General features: G+C 47.7%; 1 protein-coding gene across 2 annotated transcripts in view; it reads right to left on the bottom strand.

The window, feature by feature from the left end:
• Window positions 1-18597, bottom strand: part of Cdh13 (cadherin 13) — a 1096387-nt gene that overhangs the window by 432288 nt on the left and 645502 nt on the right. Inside the window, exon 3 of one of the 2 annotated variants that reach the window (XM_051169274.1) lies at window positions 9082-9234. The exons of the other annotated variant lie outside the window; for it this stretch is intronic. Within the exon in view, the coding sequence (XP_051025231.1) occupies window positions 9082-9234 (153 nt within the window). The remainder of the gene's footprint in view (window positions 1-9081; window positions 9235-18597) is intronic. 2 annotated transcript variants of the gene reach the window in all.

The following is an 18597-nucleotide window of genomic DNA, read 5'->3' as shown; positions in this document are numbered from 1 at the left end:
CCCAGAACCCATGTGGGGGTGTCTGTAACCCCAGTGTTCCTACAGTGAGGTGGAGATGGTAGGAGGTGGAGGTGGGAGAATCCTGGATCTTTATGGGCCAGCTCACCTGGTGTACACAATGATCGACACCCCAAGGTGTCCTCTGACTTCCATGGACTTGCCGTGTTGCACACGAGCCTCCTCCGGCAAATACACATACTCAGAAAACAAAACAGCAGCCATGACAAAGTCAATCACATCGCAGCTGGGCAATGAAAGAGACCATCAGGCCATCCTGGCCTGCATTTGATCTCTGAGCATGCATGGGGGTCCAGGGTACCTGCCAGGGTGCTGATGCACAAAGCCCAGGACAGAGGACAGAGAAGAGCTGAAGGACGCACATTCTCTCACCTGCCACCAGGAGAGCTGAGCCTCTTGCAGGACATTGCACTAATGAAATTCAGAAGAAATCTGTTTCCACAGCCCGGAGTGAGGAGGCAGCTTTGCTTAGTGAACCAAATACATAATAAGCCAGAAGCCTCTGGGTGGTCTAATCCAGGTGTGTGGTAGCTGCAGCGACAATACTGTTTAACCTCTCTATGCCTCAGTTTCACCAGCTGCATCCAGCAGATAAGGCCAGGCTGCAAAATGAATGCTCCGACGGGTGGGGAGCCACAGTGGAAAGGGTTTGATGGAGATGCTTGCAGGGCCTGGGGTGGGGAGAAGCCTCGGGTAAATCATGAATTACTTTTCCTTAAGCAGCCAAAGATAACCACCCATTTGTTTATCACGCCTTGTCTCTTGGCTGACTATTTCTTAAGTGCTACTTGTCTAAAGAGACTAAGAAAACAGTTTTCTTCAGTTATCAGCTGAGGGTCAGCAGTGGGAGAGAAGGGGTACAGGATGATTTCTCTGTTAGTACGTTAGAAACTGTTGAGTTACCTCATCTGGCAGCATCAACTCTGACAGGTGTCGCCCTTGTTCTTAACTCTGAGTACCGAGGTGTAATATTAACCTGGTGCTTCTTAACATGGCTTCCCAGTGGCACAGCCTGAGTTTTATGAGCACACTGAAGCTTGGTCACAGTCCAAGACATTCTGACTTAATCTTTCGAATGTGGCTTGAGCCTGTGTAGTGGGGAGTCAAAAGCTCCCAGGGTGATTCTAATACCAGCAAAGTTTGAGAACTACAAATGCCACCTTGAAGGTCACAGATCTTTAAGGCGGAAATGCTGGCCCTACTGAACGCAGGCTGGCTTCCTCCTACTCAAAGTTATCGGCTGTATGAGCTTCAGTCCTCCGAAGATGCCTTCATCTCTGGGCCTGAAGTCGGCTTTCCGTGAAACAAGCAAATCCTCAGGCCTGCGGTGTTTCACAGTCATCTGATGTCTAGACAGCGATGGAGCAAAGAAACCTGGGACACGGCTGCCCTGCTTTCCGGAGCCCTTAAAGCAATAAAACATTGCAACTATATACGGCGCGCGCATTGGGTAGAGGGGCTTTCTGATTGCAAATGGAAGCACCGATTATGACAAGTACAGCCAGAGAGGCACAGAATGGAACCCAGGAGGGACTGTATTGAAATGGGTTCCTAGGTCACTCTCACTGGGTGAATTAATGAAGCAAATAAGCTATAGTGATTCAAATACTTAGGAAGAGAGAGAGAGAGAGAGAGAGAGAGAGAGAGAGAGAGAGAGAGAGAGAGTGTGTGTGTGTATGACTGTATGTCTGTGGGGGATAGTGTCTGTGTGTATGGGTGGGGTGTGTATGTGTGTGTTAATGTGTGTGTGTGTTAACGTGTGTACCTGTAGAGTCTACAAGTCAATCTCAGTTGTTCCAGCTGTTCCTCAGGAGCCACACACCTTGTGTTGTGAGACAGCGTCTCTGGCTTGGATCTGGAAGTCATCAAGTATGCTAGGCTGGTTACCCAGGGAGCCCCCAAAGATCTACTTCTTTCTGTTTTTCTAGTGCTAAGGTGACAATCATGTGGCACCAGGCCTGTCTCTTTTTGTGGGGGCTGGGACTCACGCATCCCAGTGCTTCCAGCAGTAAGCACTTAAGCAACTGAGCTAGCTCCCCAGCCCAGAGCTGCCTTAGATCCATGTTCCAGAGGATGCAACTGCAGTGCTGGAAAGTGAGTTAAAACTCAACGCTCAGGACCTGTTTCAGTATTTATGCCCCAGTAGATATGGGCTGAAACATCTAACTAGTTCCCAGGTAAGGATGCTGGTTGGGGACACACTTTGATGGCTTCCCTGATAAGTGAGCCTGCCAGCAGAGCCTCTTGAACATCTACCCGTTTAACTGCTAGCTGGGCCCTAGTATCCACTTTCACCTCTATTTCACCTGCGTGGGGCTTAAGCTATTAAGCTGGCAGGTGGTAGGTGGCTCCCAGGGGCAGATACTGGCTGAGCACACACTCGGTGGCTCCCAATGGCAGACACTGTCTCCTTTCACACCCCACTTCACGCCATCAGAGGATGGTGCTGTGATCATTCTAATTCTAGGACAGAAGAAACAGGGAATAGGCTAAGGTACAAATAATGCCCAAAGAGAGATGAGACTGCGATGCACATGAGAATACCCAACTGTTCTGTACCCACAAAAACGGAAATTTCACATGGTTCATCCAAAAAGCAGAGTCAAAACTGGAAGCTTGGTGGGTCTGCCTTGAAAGCTCAGGCCTGAGGATGAACCGGGCTGGTCCCTAACACGTGTCAGGTGTATCACTCAGGCATAGCATGAGCATCATTATAAACAAGAGAGCATCCTAAATAAACTGTCTAGCCTGGAGGTATCTGTACCTCCCAAATGTCTCATGGTCATAGATTTTAAGATAGGTCTGTTTCCAAATGGAAGCAGCCTTTTTCACATTCAGATATCTCTTACTGAATTGTCTTAGAGCCATGCATTGGTTGGAAATGAGATAGAGGGCAAGACTGAAGGAAGACATACAAGCAAGGAAACCTGAGCGGTGGGAGTATTCCAATGTTATGGACACGTCCTCAGCCACAGGCTCAAAAATCTGAGCAAGAACTTGGCTCAAAGGAGAATAAATTACCTAGGAGAACATGTGGGTATGTGCTTGATGCTGGGGTCCTTCTATGTCCTGATGCCCTGGTGGTCTGAATGAGAATGGTCCCAAATAGACTCATATATTTGAATACTTGGCCCCTGGTTGGAGGAACTGTTGGGAGGAGGCGTGGCCTTAATTGAAGGAGGTGAGGTGTATCACTGGGAGTGGTGGAAGTTTCAAAAGACTTCGGCCATTCCCAGTGTTGCTCTCTGCCTCCTGCTTGTGGATCAAGATGTGAGCTTTCAGCCGCTCCTGTTGCCGTGCCTTTGCTCCACCACCATGATGGACTCCAACCCCCTGAAACCATAAGCCCAATTAAAAGCTTTCTTTCATAAGTTGCCTTAGTCATTGTATTTTGTTATAGCAGCAGACGAGTAACTAAGACAGAGATCAAGAGCCCAGGGGCCCCTGTTGCTTGGGCTATAGGCGTAGTGCAACTCATTGTCAGAATTACCCAGGAGTCTCATCTCTAGGTTCACGTGCAAGGGTGTTTCTGAAGACTCTGAGAAGGGAAGACCCATCTTGATGCGGGAGTCACCAGCCCACGGGCTGGGATCCAGAACTCAGTCGAGTGAGCTGAGCAGGTGCATCTCTCTCTCTGCTTCTTAACTGTGGATGCAATGTGTCCGGAGCCTCATGCTCACACAGCCATGCTTTGCCCAGTGTGATAGAACTTATCTCCTCAAACTATGAGTCAAAACAACCCTTCTCTACATTGCCTTTGTCAGGCATTTTGCCCCAGCAATGAGGAAAGCCACTCAAAAAAGCATCAAGCTCATATGTGTGATACTAAATGAGATAATCATAAGTATTTATGGTGGACCCTGGCATGCCGTAAATGTTCATGAAATGTTGGTGCCAACATCAGTATAACACCACGTCTTGGGAACCCCTTTGGTTTTCATCCAACATGTTTATTATCTTTACTGATAATAAATAAGATAATAAACATTCTTTATAGGTTCATATATGCCAAGGACTATAATGGTTTGCATGTGCAATGTCCCCCACAGGCTTGTATGTTTAAACCCTTGGTCCCCAGCTGGTGGTGCTGCTTGGGGGTGGGAGGTGGAGGGGGTTATAGAGTTTTTTAGGAGGTAGAGCCTTGCTGGAGGAAGTAGGACACTGGTAGCAAGCCTTGAGGTTTCATAGCCCAGCCCCACTTGCTATTTTCTTCCTAGTTCCTGACTGGGCACTGCAGCCAGCCTACCTCCTGGGACCCTCCTGCCCGAGGCCATGCTTTCCCCACCCTGATGGAATGAGTCCCTCAAACTGTAAGCCAGAACAAACCCTTTTACCCTTAAGTTGCTTCTTGTAATGTTTTTGTTGTTGTTGTTGCAGCAACAAAGTAATTGATACAAGGTCACAGTAGGTAGTCAGGAACACAGTAGGTACACAGGAAAGTTAGTTCCCATTTTTCTTCTAAAGTTTCCCTCTTCTCCCACTGAACTCCTACTGCTAGATCAGGGTGACATGTGCCCTAGCCCCTGTCTACCATGCCTTCTGTCTTGCCTCAGACCCCCTATAGGGACCATTGCAACCCTCTACCAGGACCCCCACTTGCCTGACTGACTCTGTGTCCCCCTCCATTCCTGTCCTCTCTTATTGACAAATTTGCAGCCAGCAGATTCCATTCACAGCAAGAGAGAGAATCATTACCACCCGCTAATATTTTTATAGAATTTCATAAACTTGGTCATTCATGAATCATTTACAGTACTTTATTCCAATGGAGAGTTCACAAATCACTCAAACACTGGCAAAATGCATAATAATGAGTGATATTTCAGGAGGCTTTGCATTAATATGTCAGCTCCCAGTACTGTAAGAGCTAAATCATCGTGCCAGGTACCACTTCAGGTCAGAACCGCAGGAAGCCCTTCTGGGTCCTGGGGCAGGGGATTATGGTAGGGTGGCTGCAAGTCATGGAACAGAATGAGACTTAAGAAGCCATTGATTACACAGCTTGTCAGACCCTCGCTCAGCCCAGCTAAGATAGGTTCTAGCAAACAGGCTAAGGAATCTCGATCCGATGTTGAAATCTACTTAGAGGAAGATAGAAGCAAGGCTTTGGAGCTGTTGTGAAACGGGCACGGATTCTGAAACTAAGAAGCACGTTGGCCGTGAGTCCTTGAAAAAGTTGGTAACACCTGTTTCCTTCTTTCTTCTTCCTTCCATTTCTCCCTCCCTCTCCCACCCTCCTTCCCCTCCCTTCGCTCTCTTTTAGTTCTTCTCTATCCTTCTCCCTCCCTCCTTACTTTATCTTTCCTTTTCTCAGCATTTCCTTCTTCATCCGTCCCTCTGTCCTCCCATTCATCCTCCCCCACCTTCCTTTCTTCTGACTGAACAGGGTGCACACAAGCTAGGCTGGTCTACTACTGGTCTGTGTCTCCAGCCCTCTCTATGCTGGGATTTGAGACAGGATCTTATTGGATTGTGCAGCCTGGTTTTGAATTCACTCTTTAAGGCTAACTAGCCTTCAGCCTGTGATCCTCCTGCCTCAGCCTCCTGGGCACCTAGGATGACAGGAGGCCTGCTCTGCTCCTTGTTGCTGGCAACTCTTTCTTCTTCTGTCTCTTGTGTGAGAGAGGTAAGAGTGTGTGCATGAAGAGGTTCCAAGCTGTCTGCTCTTCAGTGTTTTAAAATGGTAGCTTTTAATACCGGTGTTCATTTAGGGTCAAGGACAACTGTATCTCGTTTCATCAGGCCCAGAGTGCCTCCTGGTTGGATTTAGGGGTAACTGTTGGCACACAGGCCTGTGCTCGCACAGGAACAGTGTTATTTAACTCCAAAACAAACAACAGCTACATGAGAGCAATTACCATGTCAACACACACCCACGCGCTTTCTGCTTTGGAAGCTTGGGCGAGGAAAAGCGAAAGCCTAGCGACGTGCAGACCTAGGATGCGTGCTTTGAAGAAGTCAGCCAGTCCCCAACCACACTCAATGCCACAACTAGAATAGATCTGGCCTCAGTCTCTAAGCCAGAAAGTTATTTCCCAAGGGAGTTTGGAATGGACGGGAGATACACAATCTCTGTGTCTAAAGAGATTCTCACGACAGTCACCTGGTTCCTCTTGAAGGACAGAAGGAAACAGAAGGAAATTGAAGGGTACAGCTGAAGTGTGGGGCGACAGGGCATGAGAACCCAGGCTGCCCAGGCTGCGTAAAGCAAAGTTCCCTAAGACACAAAGGTGACAGCTTTGGCATCCTCCCATCCTCATCCTCCTGGGACCAAAGCCCATGACGCTCAGTGGCATGGGACCTGCTGGTGGTAGGTGTGGGACCTACAACACACCACATGGCTATGATAGAACCCAGACATTCTGGAGTTCCCAAAACAACCAAGGGACATGGCTGACCTGACTCTGCCTGATGACCTGAGCTCCAGAGGCTGCTGTGACTGTCCCCAAAAGTCTTCTGCCTCCATGGAGCCTTCTAGCTGCTCTTGGAGATTAAGACTACTGTCACCTAAGGAGAAATCTTACCATGAGGTGGGCCAAGTATGTGGTACCCAGAGTCTTTTCCTGGATATTAAAGGCTCTGAGCAGGGTGATACTCTCTAAACTAACCCTAGATCCCACAAATATCAGATAGGGTCATGTGGCCTTTATCTCCTACTTATAAGTGTCTGCGGGAAGCAACTCAAAAGTCACTTTACCAACCCTCATCCCCCAGGTCTCACAAGCTCAGCTTCTGGGGAGCAGGCACTCCTGGTAGCTTTCTTTTCCACCATTTAATATCCCCCGTCTCTTTACCCCATGGGAAGACCCCGGATCAGGGTAAATCATCCCTGAAGATTTACCCCAAGTCTCTTTGATACTTCATGGAGGAGCAGCGACACCAGGAATCCTGGTTAGTGTTACAATGGAGGGAAACCTTGCATTTGCCGGATGTCAACAGGCCAAATGAGTTAGAAAACGGTAGAGTTTAAACCGTTCAAGAAAAATGACATTCAAGAAAACGATGCTCAAGGAAACGCTGTTCAAGAGTAACTCTGATTTAGGAGAACTGGCTAAGTGCTGGGCATCGTGCCAAGTGTTTGCAGAAAGAAACCCGTTTTTGCCTTGTATGGAGAGGCTCTTACTACACTTTGCGCATTGTGGAAAAATAACAGCAAGATGAGAGAGGGTGAGTGGGTTGTCCTAGCTCACATAGAAAGCATGGCTGTTGAGATCTGGATAACAGGAGTTTTGTTTGTTTGTTTCTTTGTTTGTTTCCCTTTTTGATCCTTGAACTCTTAGCCACTGAGCTCAGAAGTTAGCAAGTTCACCATACCCTGCCTCAGTCCCTTGGTTCTGAGACTTCACAGATACTCCATGACAGGTGTAGGGAGAGAAGACGGCACCTATCCACGGTCTGCTGTTCTGTCCCCTCTCACAGACACCGGCCAAACTCATCCTTGGTCACTGTCATAGCCAGTGACTCCTGTGGGACTAGCATCAAAGTTTTACAGCCGCCATCCTTGCCCTTGGTGCAAACAGCTCATCTGTGGTACGCACTGACTGGGGCTTTCCCCTGCTCAGAAAAGGCTCAGGAAGCCCCTGACAAGACTTCTAAGGGGGGACCAGGATGCATCTATCTTCCTGTGACCCCACAACACAACACGTGGCCAGCAGCAGTGGCCACCCATGACCATGGCCTGACAGCTCATTGTTGAAATTCGCAGTGAAAAACGGTAGGTGGGCATGAGAGCCAACACAACCGCCAACACCAATTTCTTCCCTCTCCCTCTTCCTTCTCCTCAGCTTCCTCCTTCCTTTTCCTTTGTACATAATTTTAATCAATGGAACCATGCGTATATATAACACTGACAAAGAGCACAGACTAAGGAGAAGCCTACCAAGATTAAAATCTCACAAATCAAAAGATATTTCTTCATTAGAAATAAGGCAGTAATATAATTTACTTACAAACTGTTGTGAGAATTGAATTATGTGAAACAAATTACACGCTTAAAACAAGCCCCGACACATAGCACGTTCACAGAGGGTCGACGGTTGGCACAGCTGCTACATAGCGATAGCATTGACACTACATGTTCCCAAGGAGATGTCCATACTAAGCATAGATGTCTTTTTCTGCATTTGTTTTTTTGGTCCACATTTCCTAGATTTTTCTTTTACTGTAGCTCTAAAGGCACAGTCGTCCTGACGCATGCACATACTGCATGACAAGGACCCCAACTGTGTTTGTCTTCTGTTTCTCATCTTGAATATTCCCATGTAGTTTTTACATTATACTTCTTCAGAGACATTTTAAAGATTTTCAACTTCTCTGTGTGTGTTCGTGTGCATGCATGTGCATGGATGTGCCTGTATGTGTGTGTGTGCACACACGCGTGCATGCACGAGTGCATATGCGCGTATACATGTGTGTACGCCTGTGACAGTCAGAAGAGGGCATCTGACCCCCTGCAGTTGCAGTGACGGGTGGTTGCAAGCTGCTCGACATGGGTGCTGGCAACTAAAACTCAGCTCTTAGAAGAGCAGCAAGTGCTCTGTGCCACCGAACGACGCCTCCCAGTCCACACCCGGATAGATACTTTCAGTGCTGCAGGGAGTTTGCCTTCCCATCCACTCTGATGCAAGCACCCCTGCACTGCTCACTATTCAGCAATGTTCCACTCTGAGGAACATGGCCTACATTGTACAAAACGGCACCAACTTCTGCACATCTTATCAGGATAAACATCTAAAAGTAGGATTACCTCGTCGGAGACTTTGCATATATCACTGGTAGCGAGAACACCGGTCTCTGAAAGCCAGGCTTGGCCTCAGGGTTTTGACCTCCTCTGAGATGCCTCTCGTATCACTCTCATTGGTTTCTACACCCCAAAGTCTGGCACAGGCCTGCTGATGAGCTAGAAGGCCCCTCACTGTTACTCTCCACGTTTGTTCTCATAGAAGCACCTCGAGCCACACTTTTGTGGGTTTGATGAGGCACAGAGATAATTGGCTCAGTGGGAAGAAACCACTCTGAAATCCACATCTTTACGCTCAGGGTGAGCAGATACCCGGTACTTACTTGATAAGTAGCGATCGTTTCTCTGTCCAGGGTCCGTGTCACGGAGACGCTGCCCGTGTTCTCATTGATTCTGAAAATTCCTTTGGGCTCTTGATCCACTCCCTTCCCACTGAGCCGGAACTTGGACCCTTCAGGTCTGTCACTATCGACTACCTGGTCGGAGAAAGAGAGTGACATTTAAGACTATCTGAAAGACACAGAGAAAGCCCATCACAGGCACCCCTTGGTGACCAGCCCACTAATCTCAGGTGCAAGCACAAAGCTGCCTGATAAACGAGGATGGGCCAAAACACAGCCTTGCCCAAAATAGCAATACTGAAGAGACCTAGGGTAATGGAGCAAGGAAGGTGATGTCGCCGGGATGTGCACATTGTTAATGGAGGAAGATTTATTTTTCTCTGCAAGCAAGGCCAAGTGCCAGTAGATGCTGCTTATCCATCAGTCATACACTAGGCAGGCACTGAACAAGGTTTACCCCTTGGTCACTTGTACCCCCTGCCCCACTGCTCCCCCAGGTGACAGACTCTTGCTGAAAGAATGTCTTGTACCAGCTTTCTTTACACTTCAAATAGTACTGGGGGTGAGACACTTTTTTTTTAAATTTAATGGATAGAACCACAGAGGTGCAATATTAAGCAAGCTGGCTCTTGGGCATGAAAATGAGATTCAAAGCCATATTGTCCACATTTGCACACAACGCTGTGCAGCACTGCTCTTTGTAGTTGTTGGCCTTGGCCTGACACCTGAAGACCAAGTTCAGAAGTTAAAAAACAGAGGGGACCATTTCTGAGCATAAGAAATAATAAAGGCAGAAGCAGCAGGCAGGAGAGGGAGCACCTAGAAGATTCTAGAAATGGCGAGTGGAGAGTACACTCTGAGTGGAGCAGAGTAGAGGGAATGTAAGGGTCAAAATACGGGGGTCAAAAAACGCCATGTGAAGCTGTGCAGTTAAGAAGGAAACTGACATTTGTACAAGCTAGCTCCGAGTCACTGAGGTACCATGTCTGTCCATATCTTATGTCACTATCTTATCAGAGTTGCCATTGTTATTTGGTTATAACAAAAAACAGTTAAAAGGCCGAGGACATTGTAGATAACGGGAAGGCACAGATAAAAGAAAGATGATGTGTACCCAGCTGTAACTACTTCACAAATGAACAGGTGTCTATTTAAAGTAGGTGCCCTCCAGGGGCTGTGCGGCAAGTACCAAGCCTGCAATTCTGCATACAGGCACCAGGTGGCAGTAGTGCCTAAGGGAGCATGAATATCCTGGTTGGTTACGTGGCAGGACCAATCAAAACAATTCGTAAGTCAGGTAGACTTTGTTGCATTTTTTATTTTTATCATTTTTAAATGTTCTTTACTGAAATATACTTAAGGTTTTAATTAGACACCAATTATCTCTGTTTGGGTTTTTAAGATTAATGGAAAATAGGATCATTAATGAGAAGATGTGGGATACATTTTGATGAAAAGACATATTAATCCTGATTTCACGGGAGTTAACCCATCTCATGTCCTTTCCTGAAGCCCCATTCCCCACTTAGGGGCTTTAAAAGGTCAGAGATCCACAACTTCTTGGGCTTCTGGTTGAGGCTAGGATCCACTATATTGCCCAGCTGGGATGGGCAAATACATGCCTGTCTTTTTGCAAACATGTCACAACTAGATCTTCAAACATAGTTCTTTGCCTCTATGGCTCCCAATTTCCTCAGGTACAAAAATGGGTACATCACTATTTACCGTATTTCTCAGACCATAAGACGCACCTCCCCCTACTTTTGGGGTAAGTGACCCCTTTGTTGATGCCCAATGAACAGCAAAAGTGGGGGGGGGGATTAGGGTGTGTCTTATCGTCCAATTGCTGTCCATCAGGCATCAACAAAGAGGTCACTTACCCCAAAAGTAGGGGCAGGGGAGGTACATCTTATGGTATGAAAAATATGGTAGTTCTGCAAAATGGGTACATCACCCTTTAATTACAGGGGGTAGGGAGTGAGGATGGAGGATGAGCTCTTAAAGAGACAGTACAGCTGGGTTTGGTGGCCCAGGCTTATAATCACAGCTACTCAGGAGGCTGAGGCAGGAGGATCTCAAGTTCAAAGTCTGAGCTCCACAGTGATTTAAAGACACCTTTAGGATCTTGGTGAGACGCTGTCGCAAAATATAAGTTTAAAAAGAGGGCTACGGATGTTGGTGAGGTGGCCAGGTTGTGAGAATGGGAAAACTGGCCCTGCCACTTGGCTGGGCAAAGCCAGAGAGCTGGCCCTGGTGGCATGGGCGCAGGAGAGCTGGTAAGCTGACCAACTTAGCTTCCACCCAGGCCCAGATCTAGGGCTTTGAGATGGCCCACCCACCCCAACATCCACCCCATCTATGAACTGGATGTGTGAAGTGGCCAGTCCTGTAGATCCAAAGGTGCAGGATCTCCATTACACAGGGCAACAACAGGATATCTGAGAGGAGTCCCAGTGAGGATCCAGTATTGATGGTGTAGCAGAATCCAGAGGCCTCAGACCAGACCAACGACTCATTGTAGTCAACATTTGCAAGTAAATATGTGTGGACAAAAGGGTATACTGTGACACACTGCAGCTTCCATGGTGATAAGATACATACACACACACACACACACACACACACACACTCACACACATATATGTATCATATGTAGTATATTTTTATTTTTGTCCTTTTTTTGGTGGGGAGGTTATTGTAAGGGCAGAGGGTATATATGAAGGGATGAGATGAGTGGGGTTGGGGTGCATGATGTGAAATGCACAAAGAATCAATAAAAAAAATTTTAAAAGAGGGCTAGGGATATATAAAGTCCTTGCCTAACAAGCGTGAGGCCTTAGGTTCAGTCCTTAGTACAAACCCAAAACTACACAGCATAAATGAAGCACACAGACTGAGCCTGATAAATCAGAGCGAACCGCTGCAATTCCAATAGCAATAATTGCAAAAAAAAATTACACTGTTGCTCATGGGTGAGATGGATCCCTCCAGGCATAAAAAGCATCGTAGCCACAATATAAATATAAATCCATTCTAAGGGAGCAGACTGACTTGTTTTGTTTTGTTTGTTTTGGAGACAAGCATTTCTCTGTGTAGCTCTGGCTGTCCTAGACTCACTTTGTAGACCAGGTTGGCCTCAAACTCACAGAGATCTGCTTGCCTCTTGCCTCCCCAGTGGCTGGGATTACAGGTGGTGCATCACCATGCCTGGCTAATTTCTTCTTCCTCTTCCTTTTCTTCTTCTTTGTCTTCCTCTTTGTTTTCATCTTCTTCCTCTTCCTCCTCTTCCTCCTCCCCTTCTACAAAGTAAATTCACAGACTTCTCTGATTCTGGAAGTGATGGTCTTACCAAGGTAGATAGGGACAGCTGGGCCACTTGGATGCTCCCCATTTTATATATTTTTCCCTAATGTGCATTCATCACTCCCCTTGACTTCTGCCCTTCAGCACCCAGGACAGGTCCTGTTAACCCAGAAGAAGAACATCATGTCCTACAACACCTGGGGAGTAGCCCCTTCTGCGGTGGAGCCCTGTTTCCCTGGCCTGCCACACAGGCTGGAGGCGAGGTCTACCAGGAGGACCTTCTCTGCTCTCTGTTCTCTTCCCCAGCCTCTTTTGTTCAGAGAGGGTGGGGACACAGAACGTTCTGGAAAGCAAAGCTGAATGTGCTCCTGGAGCAGACTGCTCCACAGCAAGCTGACCTCTAGACTTGGAACTCTCCTGGGGAGACTTTTCCTTGAACCAATGAGGTCAGCAGCACTGCTTCCCTCTCTCTCAGAGAGCATGAACCACTTGACCTTATGGAGGCAGAGTTTCCAGAGAGAGAGGGCCCTGTTTAATGAGAGGCTGCTGCTGGATCAAAAGACTTACTCTCCAGGGGCAGAGCAAACCTCCAATGCTGGGCCTCAGATTGTTCAGCTCTCTCTCTCTTTTTCCCTCCCTCCCCTCTTTTCTCTCCCCTTCTTTTCCCTCTTCTGTTTTTTAAGACGAGGTTTCTCTGTGTAGCCTTGACTGTCCTGGACTCGCTTTGCAAACCAGGCTGGCCTCGAACTCACAGATCCCCTGCCTCCTTGAAGTGCTAGGATTACAGGCATGCACCATGTGCCTGGTTTAGAACGCCATTTTTTTTTTTTTTAAATCTATGCGTGGAGCCTGCCTCTAGCCCTCAGAGTTGCCTGTGTTGAATGAACACCCACAGCCTAGTATGGTGTCCCCAGAGTTCTGAGCCACAAGGGACACCTGCCCACACGGAGGGTTGCCTTCGATGCATAGGAGCTTCTCTTGAGCTGTGGTTCCTGCCAGTATCAGCATGTCCTGGAGGAGGGGATATGAGAGTCTCCAGGCCTTCTGCCCTCAACCCCTGGCTGCCTGTTTTGCTCCCTACTGACTCTGCTACATACTCAAGCTTGAGGCCCAAGCAGCATCCTGCATCCTCTGGCTCACACATTCTGCCTGAAGTCAGTTCCCGCGACTGCCTTTGGAGCCTTCTTCTTTTGAAGGCGAGGCAGGTCTCTTTGTCACCTTCTGTCTTAAACGTAATGCCAGCAGAGATTCTTCAAGCCTGCTTTCCAGAAGCCCAGCGAGGCAGAGTGGGTGTGTCTCTGAGGAGGCACAGCCCAACTCCACCTGTGCCAAGGGGCTTAAGAAGGAAGGAAGAAAGGAAGGAAGGAAGGAAGGAAGGAAGGAAGGAAGGAAAGAAGATTCTTTAGGTTTTAAAGCCAGTTTAGCATTTCTGTTGCGCTACATGCCCTGGGATCCTAATCTGTCTTCGCTGATACACTGATGAGAAAGTTCAGGGCCCTGACCTCAGTTGTGAAGCAATTCCCCCTAGGTTATACTACTGCATGTTAGAGAGATCTGGGGACTTACAAGACTCAGGTCTGATCAAACTTCACCTGGGAAAGAGGAAACTGAGAAGACGCTCAGTGCCCCCTTCAGAAGGACCTAGAAACAGAACTGCTCCAGGAGGAGGCTGACCGGCCAGGCTGTGAGAGAGAATCTCATCTGCCCAGCTGCTGAAGTCCTGCAGACAGCGCCAGGGGTTAGCTGTTTGAGAGTTGTCACCCACCTGCACTGGTGTGGACTGTTGGAGTTGAGGCTGCCTTTCTAAGTCTGTGGCCCCTACATGCAATCCCTTACCCATCCCCCCTAGTCACCCTAGTCAACTCACTGGCTCACCAAGGTAGGTGTGTCCATACCATCACTCTGGTTTGTTGTCAGTTCATCCTCTGGTTTTGGTGAATGTTTGCCAGATCATTCCAGGGACAGGGCCACATAGCCTTTGGTTCACTGCCTTTGGTTGTTTGGGGTTTCAGGGCCACCCAGCCACACTGAGCTGGAGAGACATGTGGCAATGTAAGGTGTGACTCTAAGCCCTGGGCTTTGCCTTACCAGGGGTGTTTGCAGAATTTCCGGAAGGCCCTTGCAGCGCTACCCAGGGCTCTTTCAGCTCACCTGGATGCGGCTTCACGTGGCTCTCCCTTGCTGGGACTCAGTCCCTTGGCCAGAATCAACCTGCAGGCCAGCCCCAGCGGCTGCTCACACCCATTACTCCATGTGTAGCAAGTTTGCAATTAGCGGGCTTTGCCCATTACCTTTGTAATTCAACACTTCTCTGCACAGCGGGACTCCTTTTTCCTTTTCTCTTTCTGGAGTTAGAATGGGAAAAGGAGTTAATGAGGAGAAAGAGAGGACCCCAGGTGCCAACTTGCTGGAAGGGCCTATAAACGCATTCAGAGTCCGCTGCAGCTCTGGAGAGATTTCCGGCTGGCGGTACAGGTGGCAGAAGGCAGCTGGAACCAGGGTCCTGACACCAGCAACCGATGTCCCCTCTGCCTTCCTTTCTGGTAAGGCCCAATTTCATTGACATTTTCTGCTGCAGATAACCAGTGGTAACCAGATAAGGCACTGGCTCTGTGTGTGTGTGTGTGTGTTTCTTTTCTATTTCTTACTGTATAGCTCTGGCTGGCCTCTACCTTGCATCAATCTTCCTGCCCCTGCCTACCAGTGCTTAAATTACAGGTCTGTGCCACCACACCCAGATTTAAGGCACTGTTATAAGAACACACAGAGGAGACCGCAATGTTAAGTGTTTTTACATGAGTGGATTCTTATATGTGAATTATTTGACATTTTTTCTCCTAAATATGCTTGGCGTGTATGTGTATATGTGAATACATATATAACATTTTGGAGAGTGATAATTTTAGCCTTAGAGAAAGGCTGTGGAAAGAGCACATTGTTTCCATGTCCCTGATAGCAGTGCTGGCTGCACTGAGGGAGGAATGCTAATGGTGTGTGTGTGTACATGTGTGTGTACATGTGTGTGCAGTGTGTATGTGTGCATGTGTGTGTGTTCATGTGTGTATATGTGTTGTATGTATGTGTGTGTTCAGGGTGCTTTCTGATATAATTATTGTTTTTCTTGAGATCCCAAATGCAGGACAGGGCACTCCCCTCCCATTATTTTTTTAGTGTTTTTAAAAAACATCCTCATTGCATTTATTTATTTATTTATTTAGTGTGTGTGTGTGTGTGTGTGTGTATTGTGCGTGTGTGTGTCCCTCCACATGTGCTACAGCACATGTGTGGAAGTCAAAGGACATATTCAGGAGTTGGTTTTCCCCTTCCATCTTGGGTCCTATTTTGTGGGGCTGGTGGACCATGCCTCCAGGGGAATTGGCAGCAGACTAGAGAGGTTGGAGCATCATCAAACCCTGGAAACTCAAACACGAGGTGTAACTCTCATCCTGAGAACAGAAGGGGTAGAACAAAGGTCTCTCCTTGTTTTCCAGGCCTCCCTCAGAAACAAGTGACACAGCCCTCAAGGTTACAGATGGTCACCCAAGGTTACAGGTGGTCACCCAAGGTTACAGATGGTCACCCAAGGTTACAGATGGTCACCCAAGGTTACAGGTGGTCACCCAAGGTTACAGATGTCACCCAAGGTTACAGATGGTCACCCAAGGTTACAGGTGGTCACCCAAGGTTACAGATGGTCATCCAAGGTTACAGGTGTTACACCAAGGTTACAGGTGATCACCCAAGGTTACAGGGTCACCCAAGGTTACAGATGGTCACCCAAGGTTACAGGTGGTCACCCAAGGTTACAGGTGGTCAGTCACATAAGCTTGTCTACTGTTTTTGTTCCCCATGCAAATACAACATTGTCAGCATCCTAGTCCCAGCCAATGACACACATTCAAACTCAAAACCCCTCCCACTGCCCAAGGTTTATAAGTCCCTGTTTCACTTGAAATAAACAGGCCAGCACCATATACTCATCAAAGATCGTCAGAGACTTGTCATTTATTCTGTAGAAAGAAGGGCTCCCTTTTTCCCTGAGGAATATGCTGCTGGACTCTCAGGCTTGACTTCCGGCCAGGCAGCCATGTGCTGCTGGCCTCCTCTGCAGGCTTCTGCCATTCATTCCCCAGTGGCAAGTCAGACTGGATCCCTGCTGCCATCTTTCTCCATCCCCGTAGGTGCCCATCTGCAAAGGTGGGAAACTGGCTGTTCACTCTAACCAAACTCAGCTCCTGTTACTGCCACTTAATTTTGGAGCTCTGATCTACTGGCTGTTCCTAAATGGCCACCCTCTCAAAAACTCAGGCTGGGCCCTACTTGCCACTTGGCTCCGATTTGGAACCCTCAGCTCCTTGCTGCCATCTGTCCTGATTTTTGGCAGCACAGGCAAAAGACTAGTAACCTATCTATGAGAAATCTTTTCTTCCACACCTCTGGCTGAACCGGAGAAATCTCTGGCACAGATCTCCATGCAGTGTTCCATCCTTCTCAGGCTAGAGACCAGTGTTCCCAGGAGAGGTGAAACCTTTGACCCTGCCCTTTACCCTTTTCTGCCAGGAGGTAGACAGTGCTTGGACCTTCCTACAGGAGAAGCACACACTTCCAGTCGTGTCTGGGCCTCCTGGTAGCTGCGCAACCACACGTGGGGATTAAACTCATGTCGGACACTGAGCAATCTTGTTGGCTTGTTGAATGTGATTTTAAATAGCAAATTCTGGTGCTTACAGAATATATATACATATGTGTGTATGTGTATATATATATGTGTGTGTATGTATACATACATACATACATACATACATATATAAATTCTACTATCAATGGTTGCCTTGACTTTGCATATGGAAATGTACAGAATGCCTCAGAACTATGTAGTCTAACTTCTGGATGTCTGCTCTGTCATGGGAGGTCCTAGCCTTTTCCGTCACTAGACTTTCGACAACACCCCTGGAGATGTCTTTTTTTTTCCTCTCTGCCCAGAAAAGTACGTAGTACATAGTAGATGTTCAATAAATACCTGATTTATGCTTTAGTAGCTCTCATAGGTGTCTGCTTATGGGCCTCTCTGTTTCTTATTTCTCTCTCCCTATTGCTTTACTCATATGCAATAAATAATGGCCATTCTAAACACAAATCAAGTGTGACTGGGCTTGTGCTCTGGCTAGACCTTTCATGGTTACCCACTGCTTTCAGGAAGAGCCCAGGAGCCGTCCCAGGTGTGTTACCACCTGCTTCTCCAGCTGTGATCTGTCCTCACTCTCCCCAAACAACATGAGCTGGACTTGGCACCCACCGTGTCTTCTGGGGACCGATCCATCCTCATCACACAGTATTAAGGTGACCCCCCCCCCCCCGCTCCTGGCTGCTTTCTCTGCTCTGCTCCCCAGACATTCGGCATCACCTTTCTGTGAACCCTAGCTTCCCCCACCTCACCTGAGACCAAGAGAGAGCCTCTTGTTGTGGGTGTGGCTGATAGCCCTCTGGTTGTGGGTGTGGCTGATAGCCCAAGTCGGTTTCTTTTCATATGTTCTAGGCTCTCAGGGCATGGAAGGCATTAGATGGATGCTTTAAGTGAAAAACTGCAACTCTTTCAGGATGTTTTTAATGGTTGCAAAATGCCCCATAAACTCACAAATTAAAAGTAAATGCTTATTCTCTTCTCTCTCTCTCTCTCTCTCTCTCTCCTCTCTCTCTCTCTCCTCTCTCTCTCTCTCTCGTCGGTGTATGTGTGTGGCCTTGTGTATCTCTGCATTCCTCTTTTCCTGGATTTGGCAGGAGTCACAAAGGGACCTGATATCCCACCATCTTTATCATTGCAAAAGGACCTTTAAATAAACACCTCGCTTTCAAGTAAACTAGAAATAGGCTGCTAACATGGGTCTTTCACCTATGTTACAAATTCGAGCCTGTCTGGGCCAGAGCAAGTTCAAACCCAGCTTGGACAATGTGTCGGGATACTGTCTCACGAGGAAGAGTAGAGTAAAATGAGGGCTGCTATCCCAGGGTTTCTATTGGCTGTGATAAACACCATGGGCAAATCAATCCGCGCAGAAGAAGACTTATTTCAGTTTTACAGCTCTCAGGTCACACCCTTCGCTGAGGGAAGTCAGGGCAGGAATCAGGAGGGAACCTGGAGGCAGGAACTGCTGCAGAGCTGATATAAGAATGTTGCTTACTGGCTTGTTCTTTCTT

The sequence above is a fragment of the Acomys russatus genome, chromosome 26, assembly GCF_903995435.1.
Source record: "Acomys russatus chromosome 26, mAcoRus1.1, whole genome shotgun sequence".
Classification (NCBI taxonomy): domain Eukaryota; kingdom Metazoa; phylum Chordata; class Mammalia; order Rodentia; family Muridae; genus Acomys; species Acomys russatus.
The sequence above is the reverse complement of the archived record's forward strand: the minus strand, read 5'-3'. Positions and strand labels throughout refer to the sequence as shown.